General features: G+C 55.8%; 13 protein-coding genes across 23 annotated transcripts; 6 read left to right on the top strand and 7 right to left on the bottom strand.

Annotated features, from left to right (window-relative positions):
* Positions 1 to 305: 305 nt before the first annotated feature.
* KVP18_002718 (uncharacterized protein) lies at positions 306 to 950 on the top strand (the record flags this gene model as incomplete). Its single annotated transcript, XM_067953850.1, has 1 exon — positions 306 to 950. One exon carries the CDS (start codon positions 306 to 308, stop codon positions 948 to 950), a length of 645 nt encoding a protein of 214 aa, XP_067805611.1.
* A 158-nt stretch (positions 951 to 1,108) lies between these two features.
* KVP18_002726 (uncharacterized protein) lies at positions 1,109 to 4,514 on the bottom strand (the record flags this gene model as incomplete). 2 transcript variants are annotated; one of them, XM_067953867.1, is made up of 2 exons in its annotated part: positions 1,109 to 3,337; positions 3,366 to 4,514. In XM_067953867.1, 2 exons carry the CDS (start codon positions 4,512 to 4,514, stop codon positions 1,109 to 1,111), a joined length of 3,378 nt encoding a protein of 1,125 aa, XP_067805628.1. The 2 variants fall into 2 exon arrangements, with proteins under 2 accessions (XP_067805628.1, XP_067805627.1); XM_067953866.1 differs by having other exon boundaries at positions 3,366 to 4,403.
* Positions 4,515 to 4,536: 22 nt separating this feature from the next.
* On the top strand, positions 4,537 to 4,988 carry KVP18_002706 (uncharacterized protein; the record flags this gene model as incomplete). 3 transcript variants are annotated; one of them, XM_067953825.1, is made up of 2 exons in its annotated part: positions 4,537 to 4,746; positions 4,773 to 4,988. In XM_067953825.1, 2 exons carry the CDS (start codon positions 4,537 to 4,539, stop codon positions 4,986 to 4,988), a joined length of 426 nt encoding a protein of 141 aa, XP_067805586.1. The 3 variants fall into 3 exon arrangements, with proteins under 3 accessions (XP_067805586.1, XP_067805587.1, XP_067805588.1); XM_067953826.1 differs by having other exon boundaries at positions 4,537 to 4,803; XM_067953827.1 differs by lacking the exon at positions 4,537 to 4,746 and having other exon boundaries at positions 4,806 to 4,988.
* A 1-nt stretch (position 4,989) lies between these two features.
* On the bottom strand, positions 4,990 to 5,795 carry KVP18_002722 (uncharacterized protein; the record flags this gene model as incomplete). 2 transcript variants are annotated; one of them, XM_067953859.1, is made up of 2 exons in its annotated part: positions 4,990 to 5,688; positions 5,718 to 5,795. In XM_067953859.1, 2 exons carry the CDS (start codon positions 5,793 to 5,795, stop codon positions 4,990 to 4,992), a joined length of 777 nt encoding a protein of 258 aa, XP_067805620.1. The 2 variants fall into 2 exon arrangements, with proteins under 2 accessions (XP_067805620.1, XP_067805619.1); XM_067953858.1 differs by lacking the exon at positions 5,718 to 5,795 and having other exon boundaries at positions 4,990 to 5,673.
* Positions 5,796 to 5,845: 50 nt separating this feature from the next.
* On the bottom strand, positions 5,846 to 9,101 carry KVP18_002715 (uncharacterized protein; the record flags this gene model as incomplete). Of its 2 annotated transcripts, none has more annotated exons than XM_067953844.1 (2): positions 5,846 to 6,294; positions 6,323 to 9,101. In XM_067953844.1, the coding sequence occupies 2 exons, from the start codon at positions 9,099 to 9,101 to the stop codon at positions 5,846 to 5,848; spliced, it is 3,228 nt and encodes a 1,075-aa protein (XP_067805605.1). The 2 variants fall into 2 exon arrangements, with proteins under 2 accessions (XP_067805605.1, XP_067805604.1); XM_067953843.1 differs by having other exon boundaries at positions 5,846 to 6,291.
* A 52-nt stretch (positions 9,102 to 9,153) lies between these two features.
* Positions 9,154 to 9,684, bottom strand: KVP18_002708 (uncharacterized protein; the record flags this gene model as incomplete). Its single annotated transcript, XM_067953829.1, has 1 exon — positions 9,154 to 9,684. One exon carries the CDS (start codon positions 9,682 to 9,684, stop codon positions 9,154 to 9,156), a length of 531 nt encoding a protein of 176 aa, XP_067805590.1.
* A 103-nt stretch (positions 9,685 to 9,787) lies between these two features.
* Positions 9,788 to 12,005, top strand: KVP18_002716 (uncharacterized protein; the record flags this gene model as incomplete). 2 transcript variants are annotated; one of them, XM_067953846.1, is made up of 2 exons in its annotated part: positions 9,788 to 10,718; positions 10,747 to 12,005. In XM_067953846.1, 2 exons carry the CDS (start codon positions 9,788 to 9,790, stop codon positions 12,003 to 12,005), a joined length of 2,190 nt encoding a protein of 729 aa, XP_067805607.1.
* A 296-nt stretch (positions 12,006 to 12,301) lies between these two features.
* Positions 12,302 to 13,791, bottom strand: KVP18_002712 (uncharacterized protein; the record flags this gene model as incomplete). 3 transcript variants are annotated; one of them, XM_067953837.1, is made up of 4 exons in its annotated part: positions 12,302 to 12,898; positions 12,925 to 13,178; positions 13,205 to 13,472; positions 13,501 to 13,791. In XM_067953837.1, 4 exons carry the CDS (start codon positions 13,789 to 13,791, stop codon positions 12,302 to 12,304), a joined length of 1,410 nt encoding a protein of 469 aa, XP_067805598.1. The 3 variants fall into 3 exon arrangements, with proteins under 3 accessions (XP_067805598.1, XP_067805599.1, XP_067805600.1); XM_067953838.1 differs by lacking the exons at positions 13,205 to 13,472; positions 13,501 to 13,791 and having other exon boundaries at positions 12,853 to 13,143; XM_067953839.1 differs by lacking the exons at positions 12,302 to 12,898; positions 12,925 to 13,178 and having other exon boundaries at positions 13,405 to 13,791.
* An 89-nt stretch (positions 13,792 to 13,880) lies between these two features.
* Positions 13,881 to 15,737, bottom strand: KVP18_002725 (uncharacterized protein; the record flags this gene model as incomplete). Its single annotated transcript, XM_067953865.1, has 1 exon — positions 13,881 to 15,737. The coding sequence occupies one exon, from the start codon at positions 15,735 to 15,737 to the stop codon at positions 13,881 to 13,883; it is 1,857 nt and encodes a 618-aa protein (XP_067805626.1).
* Positions 15,738 to 15,868: 131 nt separating this feature from the next.
* On the bottom strand, positions 15,869 to 16,228 carry KVP18_002723 (uncharacterized protein; the record flags this gene model as incomplete). Its single annotated transcript, XM_067953860.1, has 1 exon — positions 15,869 to 16,228. One exon carries the CDS (start codon positions 16,226 to 16,228, stop codon positions 15,869 to 15,871), a length of 360 nt encoding a protein of 119 aa, XP_067805621.1.
* A 27-nt stretch (positions 16,229 to 16,255) lies between these two features.
* KVP18_002721 (uncharacterized protein) lies at positions 16,256 to 16,729 on the top strand (the record flags this gene model as incomplete). The annotated part of the gene is made up of 1 exon (XM_067953857.1): positions 16,256 to 16,729. One exon carries the CDS (start codon positions 16,256 to 16,258, stop codon positions 16,727 to 16,729), a length of 474 nt encoding a protein of 157 aa, XP_067805618.1.
* Positions 16,730 to 16,746: 17 nt separating this feature from the next.
* On the top strand, positions 16,747 to 17,400 carry KVP18_002713 (uncharacterized protein; the record flags this gene model as incomplete). The annotated part of the gene is made up of 1 exon (XM_067953840.1): positions 16,747 to 17,400. The coding sequence occupies one exon, from the start codon at positions 16,747 to 16,749 to the stop codon at positions 17,398 to 17,400; it is 654 nt and encodes a 217-aa protein (XP_067805601.1).
* Positions 17,401 to 17,945: 545 nt separating this feature from the next.
* Positions 17,946 to 19,041, top strand: KVP18_002717 (uncharacterized protein; the record flags this gene model as incomplete). Of its 3 annotated transcripts, XM_067953847.1 has the most annotated exons (2): positions 17,946 to 18,122; positions 18,151 to 19,041. In XM_067953847.1, the coding sequence occupies 2 exons, from the start codon at positions 17,946 to 17,948 to the stop codon at positions 19,039 to 19,041; spliced, it is 1,068 nt and encodes a 355-aa protein (XP_067805608.1). The 3 variants fall into 3 exon arrangements, with proteins under 3 accessions (XP_067805608.1, XP_067805610.1, XP_067805609.1); XM_067953849.1 differs by lacking the exon at positions 18,151 to 19,041 and having other exon boundaries at positions 17,946 to 18,149; XM_067953848.1 differs by lacking the exon at positions 17,946 to 18,122 and having other exon boundaries at positions 18,214 to 19,041.
* Between the last annotated feature and the right edge of the window lie 283 nt (positions 19,042 to 19,324).

Genomic DNA, 19,324 nt, shown 5'->3' with positions numbered 1-19,324 from the left:
TTTGAAGTAAGACCTGCTCTTGATGACTCTGCAGAAACCCATGAAGACGACTAACCCAAGCCCAGAAAAGACAGGTTTTAGTCTCCGTTTTGTCTCAAGTGACTCATAAATGCCCCTTTTACCGTGACCTCTGTGAACAGTTGTGAACATGGTAAGTGGCTAACCAGCTTGTCTGCATGTGGCAGTTTCCCTTCTGAGCAAATGCCCCATCTAATCTTTTGCAGGTCAAGGACGCTCATCCTCTCGTAGACGCCCCCAAGCGGGTCTTCAAAGCTGGTCAGGACATCAGGCCTCATACCAAGGACATGTCCAGGTTTGTCCGATGGCCTCACTACATCCGTCTTCAGCGACAGAAGTGCATTCTTGCCAAACGACTCAAGATCCCCCCAGCGCTTAACCAGTTCAACTACGGCCTGGATAAGAACCAGTCGTCGCGCTTGCTGTCGTTCCTTGCGAAGTACTCGCCGCCCACCAAGGCTGAGTGGAAGGAGAAGGTCGTTGAGGAGGCAAAGGCCCGCGCTGACGGCAAGGAGGCCACTGCTATCAAGAAGCACATCAAGCTCGCTCACGGACCAAACGCAGTCTGCAAGCTCATTGAGCAGCAGCGAGCGAAGCTCGTCGTCATCGCCCACGACGTGACACCCGTTGAGATGGTGGTCTGGCTACCTGCCCTGTGCCGCCGTATGAACGTGCCCTACTGCATCGTCAAGGGAAAGGCCCGTCTTGGACAGTTGATCCACCGAAACGATACCTCGTGTGTCGCCCTTGAGGTGATCAAAAAGGAGGACCAGGCTACCTATGAAAGTCTGAAGGAGCTCTTCATGGTGCAGTACAACAACAACACCGAGATTAGACGTCGCTGGGGTGGCCAGGTTCTGTCTAAGAAGTCGATGCACAAGATCATCAGGAAGCAGAAGGCGCTTGAGAAGGCCGGCAAGCTTAAGAAGTGATGATGAGTTGACGATGTTCACAACCACCCACGGTTCCTATGTTGATAGTAGTCCTCGGAGCCCTCAGTTGCATCCTGAACATTACAGCGCGTTATGGGTTTGTAGTCCGTGGTGGCATCCTGAACATTATGTGCGTTTGGGGGGGCTTTTGTTTCGGACTAGATTCGTAGAAGCTTTTGCAAACCGCTCTTCTGAACACTGTGTTCGCTTCGAGAGCTGAGATCGCTCTGCATCTCGCTTTGGAAGCTCTTCATGCTCGACACATCCGACTGAGTCTCGAATTCTTCTGCTGGCGTTCGGATTTGCGTTGGAGACGGCCGCGAGTCAAAATTGGTGAGGGCGGTCCGTATGCCAGTCACGAATCGTCTCTCAAACTCGGAGCGCCCCTCGTCTTTGGCGACAGCCTCAGGGAAGGTGTCCATCAGCAGTCGCTGCACTAGGCCTTTCATCGACCGTGTGGACTGGTAGTACTTCCCTATGTAGATGCCGACCAGTTGCTGAACGTCAGTTAGTGGAACGGCCGCGCACGTGAAGGATAGCAGTGTGGACAGCGCCTCTAGGGAGTCCAGGAGAGGACAGTTGACAGCATTGGTGGCGCTCATCAATAGCCCTGCGCTCGCCCGCCATGTCTCAAGATAGAGGTCTAGAATGCGGCTGTAATCATCTGTGAGATCTCTGAGCAACGAAACCCAACCGAAGGCGTTTCGGATGACTGAAGCGACATCGGTGGTAGCTTGGAGGGCCACGTCTGCCACTAGCGCGAGGCGCAGCACGTCAATCACGGCTGTGTACAACTGCACGACTGGCGCGCCAACCCGATCCACCACGTCTTGCTTGGACGCGTCCTTGAGGCAGGGCCTTGGGGTAGGCCCAAAGGGCTGATTCCCTAGGAGCGATGCATGAGGAGTGGTGGGGCTGGCGAGGGTCCGAACCAAACAGACAATACCGCTGTCCAACGAAAAAGACACTTCGTCCTCTCCCTCGTCCTCCTCCTCCTCCAGAACCGTCTCCAGGCCAGACCCGCTTAAGTGCTTCGTCAACAGGAACCGACACAGATTCTTCAGGAGAGGTCCCGCAACTGTCAGTTCGAAACCCAGATACATGAGTGGGTCGTCCTCCAGCGGCGGCCACTCCGGTTTGAGGAAGAAGGCCGAGTTCAAAAGGGTTTGCAGCGCTGCAAGGAGGTCCGCGGCCAAGCCTTGCATGCCGGAAGTGGCGCTAGCGCTCCGTGCCAAGACAGGGTTCCTCCAGCACCTCTCTAGGAATAGTACCTCGAGGGCTGTATCTCGTCGGTTGGCCTTTGTGAAGTCCGTTTGTGTCTGCTTCTTCGAACTGGTCTTCTGCCTTTTCATGGCAGGCTCCTTGCGCAGGTTCTGGAGGCACCGCACTAGACCCCAAGCGGCGTCCAGCTTGCAGGCAGGGGACGCGTCCCACCTTGAACAAAGTTCCACAAGGTTCTCCGGAGTGCATACAGGCGATTTGCCCTTGACTGTAGCACTGAAGGCTCTGGTGAGCTGCTCAAACGTCAACGGATACTCAACTTTCCACTGGGTCCGGGGAAGCACATCCAACTCCAGCAGCAGTCGCACTATCGAGTCGAGATACGGGTGCATAGGCGACCCTTCGACGAAGGCCTCTGCGAACATTTCGTCTTGCAGTTGACTTCGAAAGAAATCACGCTTGAACACTCCGCCCGGATGTTTCAAGTCGGCACCTACAAGGCAATTGCGGCGTTTCCTGCCCGATGCTGCGAGGCCCTGAACGCGCAAAGCGCTGAGAATCTGCACTGCGGACTCCAGAAGACAGAATATCCGCGCCGCGTCCTTGTCAGAGGCTTTCAGCTTTTGTTCCCGAGACATCCGGCCCGCATCCATTAACAACCCAGCGACCAGGCGCAGCGAGTCACTCAGTGGCATTTTAGGGTAGCCTGCGAAGGCTATGGTGCCGTAGAGGTTCTCCGTGCACATCTCTTTGAGCAGCTTCACCCTGTCAGGGACGTTCCCGCTTTCGAAGTTGGTACTCTGCAACACGACCTCGGAGATGGCGTTAAGAACTGTGCGGGCCGAGTTGGTTCTCCGAGCAGGCGGGTGTGGGCCGTCTAGCATTACTTCCTTTTGGAAGTTCTCGAAGCGCGCTAGCATCTGCTCCTTTGCAAGACGGGCTAGCAGGGTGCATCGCGGGACCAGTGGAGTGGCTCCGCGGATACTTCGGACTTTCTTGTGCAGCGAGACGAACGCGAGACGCACCGCGGGACTTCGGTCGTTCACGACGTTCACCAGGTCAGCCAACTTGGGAAGGAGGAGGGGGTGGGAGAGAGGGTTGTCAAGAATGACTCCCAAGCCCTCAACAGCAGCGACACGAACTAATGGGCTCGCCGCGTCCTTTGACTGAGTGAAAGGCGCCGCCTCCACTCACCAGCTTGTTGAAGAGCAAGTCCAAAAACTGGTTTAGCTGATCGGTTGGAACCATTTCCCAGTACTTGTTTAACACGCGGCCTACTCCAACGGCGGCTGCCCGCCGTACTTCGTGGTGCGTGTTCGTGCAGAGCGCTCTCAAGGACGCATACTCCAGGTCCAGAGTTTCATTGTAGTCTGGGGAGTCAGGATCGGCCAACGGAAAGCAATGACACAGCATCGTCGTAGCGTTGAATCGCGTCTTCCAGTTTGCGACATTCAGATGACCCATCACATGGGTAGACAGCATTTCGAACACCTCTGGCATGCCCTCCGCAGACCTATTGTTGAAGAATTCCTTCAGCAGTTCGCGGCACTTGGCAGCGTACAGGGGTTCGCAGTGAATCGTGGACTGCCCTAGTTCGTCCAGGTGACTGAAGATGGTCGTTCGGATCTGGCCGCGGCTGCTCTTCCAGCCGTGAAAGAGTATCCAGGAGTTGTGGTGCAGGATAGGGCTGTCGTGCTTCAACTTGGCTATGGCTTCTCGGACGGTCATCACGGCCCTATGGGCGATGTCTGCGTTCAGAGACGAGAGAAGGAAGGCAAGAAATTTACGACCTTCCTCCCACTTGAGTAGCCGACCCAAACAGAAGCAGCTAGCTAGACGGCCAGTGACGAAGTCGATCGCGTCTGAGCTGCAATCCAGCTGGTCAATGTAGAGGAGTCCTTCACGAGCCTTCCAAAGCCTCGTGCACTGGGACTTCGTGGTCGCCCGAGAGAGAAGCACCATCACGGCGGTATAACCAAAGGAGCCTAGTGTCTGCGGGTCGCTAAGGAACAGACCCTCGAGCAGGTCAGCCACGCGCCCCTGCAATTCATCGGATGGAATTTGAAGGCATACGCCATTGAGGTCGTATGCCAAACTCCGGTAGGAATGGTGAGTGGTGAGAGCTTGATGGACTTTCTTGGTCGTCTTCTTGCACATGCAGGTCATTACTTTCACCAGGCCGTCCACAGTCTGTCGGTCTTCAGCGTTCCGCCAGCCCCCATCTGTCAACATCTCCGGGCTCACACTGAGTGTGTTTGCCAGATCGTCGCAGGCGCTGCGCGACCACGTTACGGATTGGGGCGTCTGTAAAGCGACCAGGGCGGATTCAAGAGTGATCCTCATTGCACGTTTTTGATTTTTGAAAATGAAATTCGCCGGTCTACCCATTGTTGCCTATGCTGTCCGAAGCCCCGTCGGCGCGTTGATGGGCGCAGTAATGCCGCCTTTCACCAGCAACGTGCCCATCTACCCGTTTGACTTTCAGCAGATCTGGCAAGAGTCCATGCCAGTCCCTATACTGCTAGCGCAGGACGTTCCTGCTGTTGGTGAGGCTGACTACGAGGCCAGGGAAAAAGTGAGCCCGGGGACAGCTGATAGCAGCAGGCCCTTGGCGCAGCTGAAATCAATTTGAACATGCAGAAGCGGAGGACCGGCTTGTTGAGGAGCGAACTACGACGGCTTCGCCTGCAGAAGCGCCAGTTGGAGGAGGACGCCGTCAGAAGAGCAGAGGAAGTCCAGAAGTCTCGCGAAAGGGACGCCATGGTGGATCAGTTGGACCGTTTGGCGAAAGGAGGCGACCGAACGCCCAAGAGGTAATCTATTCACGTTTCACACGCGTCTTAAACTGGCTCTTGAGCATGAGGAAGGCCCAGTAGTAGTTTAGAGCCAGCCAGAACAAAATCATTGTGACGTAACACACGCGCCTCTCTATGCCCATTCCTACAGTTTCTCTGTCGGCATGGGGGGCGAGGCAGTCTCGAAAAAAGGGAGCCACGGCGTAGACTGGGACAAGCACCAGTCGGTACCCAATGAACAGAGCAATAAAAATGAAGTTGGCCAGCTTAAACCAGCGCGTGGACGCCATATCGAGCTGTAGCAAGAGCCATCGAATGTGCAGTGCCGGTGTACTGATCTCCGTCCCGACGAACATCGACACCAGAAGGACCATTTTCGTCTGAGAGGCCATCGCATTAGCTACGCAGGCAGTCAGCGAAATCGTAGCGTGTGCGATAAACGTAAGTCCGAAGGTTCGGTACTCCTTCAAACAGATCAGCACATCCCAGATGAAGTATCCGATCATGATCGCGTTTGCCACATCGAAGCGAGTGGATTCGCCGTTGAATGGGTCTCCGCGGACGTCAGGCTTCAGTGCAACACTCAACCCAAGAGCTGTTACAATGCATGCGTGAGTGAATGCCGTGGCGTTGATGGCCAGAAGACGGCGGAAGGTGTCGTCAGTTTTTTTCTTTTCCTCAGCTCGGCTACGCGCCGCTAGGGGCATAAGTCGCAGAAACAACTGCGTTCGCTGGTCGAGGGTCACCTCACTTTGTCTCCAACAAACGCATGGGTCAGCAGCCAGGATGCCGAGGAGACAGCGGCGATCAACGCCGTAGAACGGTACATTTTGCCGGTTTTGTCGTACACCAAAAAAGTTAAGACATGATACAACAAAACTAGCTCTCGAGAATCTTATGGACAATTCTGCGAAGCAGATCCCGCTCTTTGACAGACATCAACTCGCCCAGAGACTCAGCGGGCACGCGAGGCGCCGGGGCGGCAGGCAGCGCGGCAACCGGTTCGGAGTTGAGAGAGTTGGCGCTCACGACCGGTAGTCCAGTGACCTCCTCCTGTGGCTCTGTCTCGGACAACTCCAGAGCGTCATGGGCCTGTCCAAGATAAGCTGGCGGGATTTGGGACTTCCGGTTTACCACCAGCACAGGGCCTTGGTCAGTTAGGAGCTGTACGCCCTCGAACGGCGCCAGCTCTACCAGCTTGATGACGTCGAGCGCGTCGTCGAAACGCGGTTGCAGGCCCTGCGAGACGACTATGACGGTACCTTGAAGGCTGTTTACCAGGATCTGGCTGTTAGTGGTGCTTTCAAAAACGGTGTCGTCACCCTCTGCTGTGTGGCCACCCCATAATTGACCCACGACATGACACCTCGGCTGGAAGACCTCCGGATGCAGAAAGCTGGAAGAGGACGGGCGATCGCGGCGCCAGGTCGGAGAAGTCCTTCACGCAGGCCTCCAGGCGTACGGGAGGAACTTCGGGACGCCTATAGGTGTCTGATGAGGAGACACAAGATTCAGATGCCAGGGCTAGCGGCTCTGAGCCATCGTACGTCAGCTCACGCAGACTGCGAGCTGTTTCATCCCACAAGAGGGCTGGCTCGTCGGAGCCTGCTCTGGGCAGGGCCTTGAAGTCGGCCTCCTCGTGTGAACTTCTCGCCGTGAGGAAGGCCTGACAGACTTCGTTGCCGAGGACTTCGTTGGCGAGGACTTCGTTGCTGAGAACTTCGTTGGCGACGACTTCGTTGCTGAGAACTTCGTTGGCGAGAACTTCGTTGCCGGGGACGGCAATGTCTGGTACATCCATGGCTCCAAACGTCAATGACCAGTTGAAACTTGGCTCTGCCGCACGGTTTCGATAGGCTTGGGCGAACACGTTCGCGTGACACCAGCATTCTTGACTGGAGTCGGAGGATAGGTCGCCCAGCCCTGCGCGGTTAGGCTTAAGGCTTTCCAGTGGTGCCAATGACACTCCCTCGACCGAGGAGCTCAGAAGTGCGCTCCTCATGAGAGAATCAGTGGACCCATCCCGAGCCATGGCTACGAAGTCTGATGAAGATGTCTCCATTGTGGGGTGGTCCGCCTTCTTGCCGTCGTTAGATATAGTTTCATTCCAGTGGCTGGAGATCTGGTCGCTGGAAGAGATTGTCTGCGGGGGGATCCTATCTGGGGGCGTGATATCCACGTCGCAGTGGACCTCTGACTGGGACCCGGGCGGGGATACGACCTCCATGCCGACGCCCTCCTCTGGTTGGGCTTCATGGCTTCCCACTTCGCTTGTCCGATCTTGGTAACCCTCCACACTCTGATCACAGGCAACAGGGGCCATGCTCTGATCACAGGCAACAGATCCCATGCTCTGATCACAGGCAACAGGGGCAACAGAGCCCATGCTCTGATCACAGGCAACGGAGCCCATGCTCTGATCACAGGCAACGGAGCCCATGCTCTGGTCACAGGCAACGGAGCCCATGCTCTGGTCACAGGCCACAGAGCTCATGCTCTGGTCACAGGCCACAGAGCTCATGCTCACATAGTCCATGCTCTGGTCACAGGCGACAGGGGCAACAGATCCCATGCTCTGATCACAGGCAACAGAGCCCATGCTCTGATCACAGGCAACAGAGCCCATGCTCTGGTCACAAGCAACAGAGCCCATGCTCTGATCACAGCCAACAGAGCCCATGCTCTGGTCACAGGCCACAGATCCGATGCTCTGCTCACAGGCAACAGGAGCAACAGATCCCACGCTCTGATCACAGGCAACAGGGGCAACAGAGCCCATGCTCTGGTCACAGGCAACAGATCCCATGCTCTGATCACAGGCAACAGGGGCAACAGAGCCCATGCTCTGGTCACAAGCAAGATCACAGGCAACAGGGGCAACAGAGCCCATCCTCTGGTCACAGGCAACAGAGCCCACGCTCTGTTCACAGGCAACAGTGCCCATGCTCTGCTCACAGCCAGGAGTTGCCTCTAGGGCGGTCGAAAACAGCGCTTCGCCCGCGGAGGAGTCCAAAGCTGTGTAAAACAGCTGCCTAGTTCTAGCCTCCAGTGAAGACTCGCTCGAGGGGTCAATCGGCACGTCAGCCGTGGCCACGGAGTCTCCAGACCCTGGAAAGACCCTCCGTTCGAAGGTGAACTTGATGCTGCTGGATGATGATCTTCTAGATTCGAAGGATGACCTGCTCCGCCTGGACGTCGACGAAGAGTGATTGTCCGGATCCGCTGAGTCTTCGGGGGGGTTTATGTTAATAACGCACTCCATTGGAGAACCCGACCTTTGCGGCGGTGCGGTAGGCTCCTGGGCCAGCTGACCAAGGAGCTTGCGTACGGAGTGGAGATGGTGAACCTGGTTCTTCACCGCGGTGGTCATCTTTCGCATTGTGGACGTGTACTCGTCAGACACCAGAGAGTGCAGCAGGTCCAGGTCCAGCTGGTCACGACCTTGAGAGCGAAGCAACATCCAGATGTGGGCCACCTGGTCAGTTAGCTCCTTTGACAGCGACGTCAACTCCCGAAGGTCGGCTTCCATCCTTTGCTCTCTGCAGAACAACCTCGAGACGGTGACGTCGAGCAGTCTCAAGGATTCGGCCACCAGTGTGTGCGTGTCCTCAACACTGCGGCCCTCGGCATCTGCGATTGACAGGGACTTCAACCGTTGCGTGGCACGCTGCAGCTCGCGAGCGTCCATAGGAACGATTCCGGCGTCTTGGGCGACCGCACGGTTAGCCATAGCGGCAAACCATTCCAATACCACATCACTGACCTCTGGGGACCTACGCACATGCAGCGTAGAGTAGAAGTCTGACGCGAACAGGTCCGGATTCCCGCGTCCGTCGTTCACGGTGACTCGAAGCGCGGAGGCCAAACCCACCCTCACCACCTCATCGAGGTCTGCTGCGTGCAGGACTAGCAGCATGATAGTCCTTCGGCCCTTCAGGTATCCCTCCACTGCGACGAATCTGCGACGGGGACCTGATAGTTGGCGGTACTGCCCTTCAGCCACGCTCTGGTACAGTACGTTCATCTGAGGCATGCGACCTGCAAGGTCGTTGAACAGTGGTTCGTCCTCTACAACAAACACAGCGGAGCGTCTTGCGCGTTGTTGTACAACTAGAATGCACTGTCGTACTGACATCAAATTCGTAAAATCAGCATAGCATACACCTCCTAGGTGGCCTTCTCGACAATCACAACCACTCCTTCGGTGCCACTTCGCAGCAGAAGGTGACTGGCTCGCCACACCGAGGACACTGGTTGTTATTGGCCTGGAAAATCTCTGTGAACATTGGTAACCGGACTACACAGCCGCACCTCCACACCACTACGGCTCTTACGGCAGGGGTGACTTCGGAAGACGTCAGCGGACAGAACAGGGAGCCCTCCTCTGGAAGGAAGCATCCCCGAGCGATCTCCTGCACATCCCTCAGCCTCCTTATGCCATGACACTCCTGCTTTGAGAGGAGTCGTCGTACAACCTCCTCCTTGTTGTACAAGTTGCCCTTCCGGTCCACAACGATCGGATGCTGCAGAGGATCTTGAGACAGGCTGCAGGTTTTCAGCCGCAAATCCCTCTCATGCAACCGGCTCACACGCTCTCCATCCGACTTGACCACCGTGTTGGGCGTGTAGCCCATACCTCCCAGGTTTCGCAGGAACTCGTAGCCGCGAGTACGAACGACATCGGCTCTTCCTGGTATTGAGCCTCCGTCTCCTCCCATATTTCCGAATAATAGGGCGCTTTCTCTGTCTTGCTCTGCGGCGGAACGACCTGCCACCGAAAACCGTTCACTTCTATTTGGGGATTCATACTATTAGTTCATTATGACGTCGAACTCCGTCGCCGTGCACGAGACTGCGGTCGTATGGCTGGTCTTGGCGCTCATCAGCATCACTGCCTTCTCCGTGAGGCTTTTCGCCATCGTCAAGTTCGAAAGTGTCATTCACGAGTTCGACCCGTACTTTAACTTCCGCGCAACTGAGGTGCTGGCCCAATCGGGTATATACGCCTTCTGGAACTGGTTCGACGCGTCCTCGTGGTATCCGCTGGGACGCGTCGCGGGTCAAGCGATGTACCCTGGAGTGATGGTCACGGCGGCCGCACTACATTGGGTGTTGCACCTCGTGGGGCTGCCCATGGAGGTGCGAGATGTGTGCGTTTTTCTTGGCCCTGTCTTTGCGTGCCTAACGGCGCTGATGGTATACGCACTGGTTCGGGAAAGCTGTGGATGGCGCAGCACTGCACTCCTGGCCGCCTATCTCGTATCCACTTCTCCTGCGTACCTGAGTCGGAGTGTGGGGGGGTCCTTTGACAACGAAGCCGTGGCCATAACTGCCCTCATGCACGCATTCTACTGGATCGTCCGCGCTTTTCAACGAACCTCGCCTTTGTCAGCGGCCGTGGCGGCCTTGGCCTACTTCTACATGGCGTGCTCGTGGGGTGGGTACGTCTACATCACGAACATCGTGGCGTTGTTCGTGCTGGTGCAGATGATGCTGGGCCGCCTCCAGTCAGGCCACCATGCGGTGTACTTGATCTTCCATTGCTTGGGAACCTCTCTCGTAGCTATGCTACCCATCGTTGGAATGCAAGCCTTCAAGTCAGGCGAGCATCTTGCGTCTCATGCCGTGGCCGTCCTGTCTATGACTGTCCTCCTAATGAAACGGCGTAAGACCTCGTTCATCCTTAGGCGGCGTACCCTTGTGCCCGTAGGCATCGGTATCGCGGCGACCGTCACCTTCTTGCTCTGGTCTCGTAGGTCTCCGTGGGAAGGCTAACTCAGGTGTCTCCCAGCTTGCTGGACGCACGCTCACGCTTCTGGATCCCACCTACGCTGCAAAGTTCGTGCCCATCATCGCTTCCGTATCCGAGCATCAGCCCTCCACATGGTTCAACATGGCTTTCGACATGCATTCAGTCGTGTTGGCTGGGGCGTTTCCGGGGCTGCTCACGTGCCTTTGTCCCTCGTGGATGGGCCGTTCCCCCTCTGGTCAGACCTTCGGCCTCTTTCTACTAGCGATGTACGCGGTCACTGCTGCGTACTTCGCGTGCGTCATGAGCCGAATGACGCTCATAGCGACTCCTGCAGTCTGTATTGTCGCCTCTATAGGATATACGCACCTCGTTGTACTGCTTTGCGGAAGCATCCCGACTTCCTCAGTGTCCGGGTTGGTCTCTGGTGAGAAGTATTCATCCAAGCTGAACGTGTTGAAGAGGCCAAGCAAGATGCCGAATGACGAGGAATCAGACACCAAGGCGGCCTTACACCCCCGCTACTGGGTAGTCTACCCGACGGTGCTCCTTTTCTGGGCCATGCTGGTAAATGTCACACTCCACTCTACCTGGTCGTCTGCTACGGTGTTTTCCAACCCTTCAGTCGTTATAGAGCAACAGATGGCTAGTGACGGAGCTCGATTTGTCATTGACGACTTCAGAGAGGCTTTCTCCTGGCTGCATCACAACACGCCTCCCAACGCCGTAGTTGCTGCTTGGTGGGACTACGGCTACCAGGCGTCTGCGATGTCTCACCGCATTACACTCGTAGACAACAACACCTGGAACACGCGGCACATCGCTCGTGTCGGCCTCGCACTGTCCTTACCGGAGGCGGAGGCACATGCCGTGCTTCGCTACCTGGACGTGGATTACATCATGGTCGTCTTTGGTGGTGCTTCGGCGCAGACATCCGACGAGCTCAATAAGATGTACTGGATTGCTCGCATTGTCGCTGACGAGTTTCCAGCACTCGACATAGATGCGTTCAACAGTCGAGAGAGTGGCACACTCGAGGTGAAGCCCGAAGTTGCCAGCGCGGCCTTCAAGCGGACGCTGTGCTGGGCATTGTCCTACTTTCGCTACCCGCAACACCCATATGTGCATGGCATGGACTACTCCCGTATGGACAAGGTTCGCGACGAGATTGAGCTCACGTACTTTGAGGAGGTCTACACCACGTCACAATGGCTGGTGCGGATTTACAAAGTTCTAGACAAGGACTCGGGGTTCACGTGGGATGGAGTCGGCCTACCGTCTCGGGATTAGACCGCAGGTCTTCATTCCAAGCCAGTAGTCGTCTGGTGGCTGTGACACGGCCCTCTAGGCTTGCGTCGGCTCGGTCACCCATCGCCGTACGAAGGGCGTCCAGAACGTGTCGGTCCGCCTGCAGCTTCGCTTCCAGACCTCTGATTTCGGCTTGCAACTGATCTGCCATGCGGTTCGACAAAGGTGTCTGTTGCTGCCGCGCTCGCTCCACGAATGTAGCCGACTCTACCACAGCGGCTGTTGACTTCAAAAGCTGTTGCGCGTCTTTCATCGGTTTTACTAATATTAAACAGAAGTCATTTGAGCCACTTCCACCGGCAGCCATGAAGATCCTCCTTTCTGTGGGGCGGGGACGAGCTGGGGCGACAGGGAGTGCGGACCTGGGCTGTTACAGGGCGCTTTCTCTTTCCGGTGGGTAGGTCAGGCGGGAGATTCTCTTTCCGAAATGCGACGGGACTATTCTGCGTCATTGGAGATTCCGTTGAACGTCGCAACTCCTTCCGCCGAAATCTATTCGGAGTAAGCAGACGCACGTCCAACCTATCTGGTTTTTCGCGCCAGTGAGCCGTACCACACAACGCAGTTCGGTAAGGGGTGCTGTCCAGCCTTTCACTCCACGTGTCCGAGGATCTTCGTCGATTCTTACGGCGTGATGTAGCCGGCGTAATTTCGGGGACTGGAGTGCGGATTGGAGTGCGGATTGGAGTGCGGATTTCAGGAGGATCTTCTGGCTTCTGGAGGGGCGAGTCAGCGGGCTTCGCCTCTGGAATCGCGGCTTTTAGCCGTTCAATTTCCTTCACAGCGCCTTCATACAGAGATTGGTAGTGCAAGCACGACGCATACCTCATCAGGAGCTCCCCCAGCAGTTCTCTCGGCGCTGGTCGGTCAGTGGGCTGTGTATAGTGGGCGGATGACTCACCGTTGGGTGCATCATCTTGCCAATCAGCGTCTTGAGCTCGGGTGACACGTTGCCGCTCAGAGTCGGTGCAGGGCCATCCACTAAACGACGCAGTCCCGCAGTCGTCTTGGCGGAGAAGAACGGAGACCTCCCGGACACCAACTCGAAGAAAACGCAGCCCAAAGCCCAAACATCGCTCTTCTCGTCATAAACCTCCTTGCGTAGCAGCTCTGGCGACATGTAGTAGGGCGTACCCACGTGTGTCTCTGCGAGGTCTGATTACGTCCCCTACGACCCTCACTCTCGGCGCTCATCATCTTCGCCAGACCGAAGTCAGCCAGCTTCACTCGGCCCTGAGACAACAATATGTTCTGAGGTTTTATATCGCGGTGGAGCACTTTACCCTCCCGGCGACTGTAGCAATAGTCGAGCGTTTCCAGCAGCTGGCGGAGCCATTGGACAAGCACAGCTTCCGAAATCGATGGGGATTCCTTGGGGTCGTCAGCACACGTTGACATTGACTCCCTCAAGTGCTGCCCTAAATCTCCACCGTCGCACCACTCCATCAGCTGCATAACCGCTGCGATTGGCGCTTACGATGTAGAGGAATCGGTTATCATAGTCCATTATCTTGCCGAAGTACTTTACAACGCCAGGATGGTCGAGTTGCTTGAGAACCGCCACCTCCTGGGCCACCTGTGCCCGCTCGTTGTCAGGCATGCAGTAGAAGGCCAGTTTCTTCCACACCAACACAAAGGAGGTGTCTGACTTAGGACAGACCTTGTGCACTTCGCCAAAGTGGCCTCTTCCGACTTCGCCGAGGTCTATATAGTCGTCTACATTCTCAGGAAGGCTGGGATGGCACTCAGTGGTCTCAGCGCCACACATTATCCACGTATTTTATTATTATTTTCTTTACTCTTTTCGAGTTAACGACCACGAGGGGGACAATTTGAACACGAAAACGAAAAAAACGATTAGATCCGGCTGCTGGCGTTGAGGGGGCCGCTTGGCTGTGTGTTGACGATCAACTGTGGCTTAGTAAAGAGGGGCTTGTCGATGGAAACTTCGCCTAGGTTCTGCAACGAGCTCTTCTTCATCTCTGCGGTGGTGTACAAGTCTGATAGGGCTCGGAAACCGCCGTTATGCATGTAGACAAGGCTGGAGCTCAACTGTTCGGCCTGCTTCTGGAGGCCTTCAATGTCGGAGGCTCCCACTTGCGCAGAGAACGGCTGCGGGTTCCAGCCAGAACGCTGGATATCTTGCATAATGGGACGTGTCAAGCGCGGCTTAAGCGCGCACTGGCTGACAGCGAACTGGGCGCGAGGCTCGAACTGCTTGGAGCCCCAGGCGGAGGTGGCCTTCATGGCGCCCTCGTTGAAGTAAAAAGAAGCTGGGTTGTACACCTTTCCATCGTGCTGGAAAGTTTGCAGCTCCTCCTGTCGGAATCCGGCGGAACCGAAGATAGCGGCGCCAATAGGGTGTAGCTTTAGATCATCAGAGCTCTTCGCCGCCGTCTCCAGCGAGTACAAATGCTTCAGGGCTTTGCAGAAGGCACGGGTTTTCTTATCCTTCATAGCCTTGGCGAGGCTCTTGTCAAATGACTGCACAGTGCGTACGGCAGCAATAAACTTCGGTTTCTTCAGCTGCTTGGCCAGCTCCTTCTCAGTCATGTTATCAATTTGGCTTTGAAGGCGGACCTTGGTGATGAAATTCTCCTTGAAGTTGGCCATTTTTCTGGGGTCGGGTCCCCTGCGGATCATGGACTTGACGGCCTTGCGTAGCTTATCTGCGGAGGCCACCATAACGTCGGCGCGGGCGTCGTGACTGAGCACACCATTGGCGGAACCGGCCAGCGGGTTCAGCTGTTCGTTCTCGGTGTACGGAAGTGTCGTGCTGTCCATCAGATCAAAGTTAGCATCTGCGACATGCACGGTCTGCTGGGGCACGGCTTCGCCTAGGCCGGCAACGGAGTTCCATGACTGACAGGTAGACTCGAAGTTTGCGCCACAAAGCCGCATGGCGCGAAGGTAGCCGGTCATGCTGTTGATCTGCGAGCCAAACCCGAACTGAAAGCCAGACACGTCCTTGAGGACCTTGGGAAGGTGCACCAGCACCACAGTACGGCAGTGGTTAGTCTGCGAGATCTGGTTGCCATCCTCACCCTTGTCGTGGTTGAACGTCAAGTCATCCGCGAGCTGATAAACGACCACAGCGCCCGTGAGGTTCATATTCTGGGTGTCCCGGACTCCAAGCTCGGCTTTGAGCCAGTCCTTGTGTGAGATAAATGAGATATGGCATGCTTTGATGCCGGTGGAGTTGTTGTTGCCAAACCAGAACTTCTGCGTCTCGTTCTCGGGCACCTTCACTCCGTTGCGGGTCTCAAGACTCCCCACAATGCCGTCCATGGGTTTGCTGTGGGTCTTGTATGCGACGCGCATCAAGTGTTGGTGCAGTGCCATTGCATTGTTGAGCTGTTCTTCCGCGAAAACGAGTGAGAAGGCCTTACGAAGCGATGCAGGTGCATTCTTGCCGTTGAGGACGTTGGCGTCTGAAGTACCGACGACAGCTGCAGAGGGCCACTTCATCTTGTCAGCGACACCCAAGCTGAAAAAGCTGGTGGAATCGGGTATCGTTACGAAGGGCATGTAGCCGATCTGCTTGGATTCCCAGTTCTTCAAAGCGGTCTCGACATCAGCAACCCGCGAGACCTCGCTGTCACGCACGTTGACCGCCATAGCTTGAAGAATGCCACTCATCGGGTCCAGGACTGTCTGGGATCCGGTAGCAGCAGTCGACGGGGCGGATGATTGAAGGTTGGTAAGAGTATTCATGCCAGAATCAGAAATGAACGATTAACCCTGTAAATCAGTAAGCGGAGCCAGTGATGGATCTCCGAAATTTGACTGATGCTAGATTCTAAACATTAACAAAGGGACCTGTGGTGTCAAGCAAACGGGGCCTCTCAATTTAGACTGCGTCGTTGTTGCAGGGCTAGACGGTTGGCTTGTCGCATCACCGGTCGCATCAGCATTTGATCCGCCGCGATTAGCGATCCGTCCTCAACGGAGCAGGTAGCATGCATCATAACTAGCTGCGTCTTCCCCACGACTGTGTGGTAGGGAGACCACCAGTAATGGTAGTCGACGGGGTAGTAATCACTGGCTTGGTAGAAGTCGAAGGGCCATGAGGCCTTCTTCTCCACAATGGTCTGCCCCCGCTCTACAGCAGCACTCACTTCGCGACAGATGCCTCCTTCTAGCGACTTCGATGTCTGGGGGAGGAATTCCTTGTGGCTTTCCTTGAGACTTAGCGTTCGGCGCATTGCACACATACCAGAGGGTGCACCTACATGCCAACCGAAAACATCGAGAACGCCCTTGGGGTCCCGTCAGAGCAGCCGTCGCCCGATCTCACACCAGTGCCCATCTCACCCTACGTGCTTTCGGATGAGTTCGCTGCGGATCGGTACCGAACCCTCGTCAGTCACGCGTTCCAAAGTGAGCGAAATCCCATTAGTCACGCAGTTCCTGATAGTTCTCCGTCCCCATCAAACTTCGTCGTCAGCTACACTCAGGAGCTGCCTGCGAAGAGAACGAATGAGGTGCTGACCTCCATTGAGGAGGCTACCAAGAAAACATTCAGGCGTCTGCAACGTCCGTTGAAGAGCATTGATACTGGCCGCGAGTACGCTGCTAGTTTAAGGGGAGAGCTCATCTGCAAGGACGAGGCTGTGCCAGATGACTGCTGCTACGCCCCAAGCCGAATGAGCTGTGCCAGGCTGCAAGAACAGGCAAGATGTCTGGGCAGCAGAACTGATGAGTGAAATATCGATTTCCTGTGATGGGGAAACTGCAAAGAAAGAAACGCAACCGCAAGTTTACGTCTTTTTATAGGTCGCATTTCGGAGTCCAAGAGCCTTATAGAGTAGTGGTTGACCCCGAGTTCATCCTCTACTGCTTGGAGAGGAAACTGGACGTGAAGAAGACTATCGCGGAGACGTTGGGATCCGAGAAGGTCACCGTCGTTACCAGTCAATGTTGCCTGGCATACCTTCGGCAGAAGAAAAGAATGAGTGCGGTAGTCGTCGCTAAAAAGTTCTTCAAGGTCAAGTGTGGGCACATGGAGCGTGCCGCGCCCAAACCCACCTCGGACATCGCGGACGTAGCGGTGGAGACGGAGGAGGGAATTCGTGAGATCGACATGTCAGCGGTGGCGCCAATGAGACTGGACTACTCGAAGGCGCAACCTCCCGAGACATGCATAAAAGATGTGATAGGGGCCAGCAACTCGAACAAGTACATCCTTGCAAGCGGAAGCCTGTTGGTTTCGAAGCAATTTAAAAAGATGACGGGGTTACCGCAAATTGCCGCATCTAAAGGCAAAGGACTCTTTCTGAAGGAGCCTTCTGTTGAGGCCCGCAAGGAAGCCGACAGGGAGTTGGCGACGAGGCTTGAAGTGCCTGCTTGGGAGAAGAGGCAGTTGCAGTCACAGTAGGGCATCAGCGTCCTGAATATTCCGCTTCATGTCGTGTATCTGGTTCCGCTCGTCTTGTGCCTTTTCTGCGAGCTCCGCCAGATGCGCGAGAGTCTCGTCTAAATCTTTCAACTCATCATTCGCGGCAGAATGGCGTTTTATCTCCTGTTGGAATTCCTCCCTTCTGGATAACAATCTGGTTATCTTTTGCTTAGCATCTGTCAGTTGCTCCTGGTAAGCCTGCAGTTTCTGTTGTCGTTGAACGTCATTCCGGCGAGCTTCTTTATCGACAGCATCGATCCGTTCCCTAAGCGCCTTTAGCTCCAGAATCTCTTCAGTCTTAACGTTTGTGCCCCTGACGGTACGATCGATATTCTGCATCTCTCGTTCTTTCTCTACGCATTCAAGGCCTCTACGTGCCGCTGCCAACACTTTCGAGCAGTCAGCGAACGTAGAAAGAGAGACCTTCTTTGGCAAGAACTTCTGCACCTCAGGAGGATATTCAAAGTGAGGTTCGTCCAGTTCCATCGGCCGAACCTGACAGTGAATTACGAAATTGCCGGTGGATGGAGAGTAGGCTCAAGGAGGTGCACAACTGTGCTCTGGATGCACAGACAGAAGAGGAGTGGGCGGCTGTGGAGGAGATGGTCCGAGGACTGCCAGTCCAGGAGGAGTTGACCGGTCTCCCCGCAGCCCCAAACTCGTTGAACTCGCTCGCACACGTCGCGGCCAGGGCCAACAAGGTGAGTTTGGCAGACGTCTTTGACTAAGGTGGAAGTTCTGAGAGGACTGCACGCGAAAAACTACAACCTGCGACAGAGGAATGCCAGAAACATGACACCGCTGGCCTTGGCCATGCGTCAGAAGACAGACTGTCGGCAAGTCATCAGTTTCGCGTTGGAGAGCTCGTATTCGCCTATAGAACGCCTTTTTTACGGAGGCGACGATTCCGACGCACGGATGATGAACGAGTTTTCACGAAACCCCGATGCGGTGAACGACACCTTGCATGAGTACAACGAGATGACGTGGCTTTGCATTTGTGTCGAAGAGGCCAGATTCGCCCAGGCGGAGTGGCTGATGCAGCACGGAGCCAACGTATGCGTGCGGGATGTGTGCGGGAACACGCTGCTGCACATGTTGCCGTTCCAGTCCGCCGTAAACACTGCCTGGGGCTCTTCCGATCACTCGTTATCTGGATTGCGGGGCGCTGCGTACACTGGTGACGAGGCGCTCACCGACACGCAGAGGGCACTTTTAGGGTTCATGACTACACTGCTGTCTCACGCGCCCGTCGCCGCCGCGGTTGACGATCGCAACGACCTGGGGGACGCTGCCGTGCATGTCGTCGCTGAGACCTGTCCCGACCCGCGTTTTGCCCTCTGGGCAATCAAGATTCTCAAGGATCATGGTGCCACTGTGGAACTCGAGAACCAGGACGGCAGCAACGTGGGCATGCTGATCGCGAGATCCTTCGGGCAGGGCGTGTGGCTGGACCTCATCTACGAGCTGTCTGGCCTGGACCGAGCGGCAGCAGACGCCGGAGGTGAACGACTCGAAGACTACATCGTAGATGCGGACGTGGATGAGCTGTCGTCAGAGGAGGACCTGTCCGTGGGAGAGCTTTCTGAGGGTTCTATGGGTTTTGATGACCATCTCTAATGTTTGTGAATGCGTTTCGAAGTTGACCGTGCGCCGTCTTTGTCCCTCTGCCGCCTCTTAAGCAACACAGGCACCGCGTCAGGTTGGTGTGGCCGCACTTCCAGAGCCGAATCGCGAACTTGGGTGTCCTGAGACTGGATGGATGTGGTGTCCTTTATGAGGATCAGCGGAACCATCCCAACGAGAAACGGCTGTCCCGTGGCCAGAACAGTTTGCCGCACACGCTTCGTTTTCCACGGAGTTCCACCGTTGTCGGCAGCATACGTGTCCAGCGGGTCGCTGG

Source organism: the organism of the source record quoted next (genome assembly GCF_019968955.1).
Source record: "MAG: Porospora cf. gigantea A chromosome Unknown PgA_NODE_93_length_42053_cov_342.991, whole genome shotgun sequence".
In the NCBI taxonomy this organism is placed as follows: Eukaryota; Apicomplexa; class Conoidasida; order Eugregarinorida; family Porosporidae; genus Porospora; species Porospora cf. gigantea A.
Note: the sequence above shows the minus strand (reverse complement) of the source record. Positions and strands in the feature narration are given on the sequence as shown.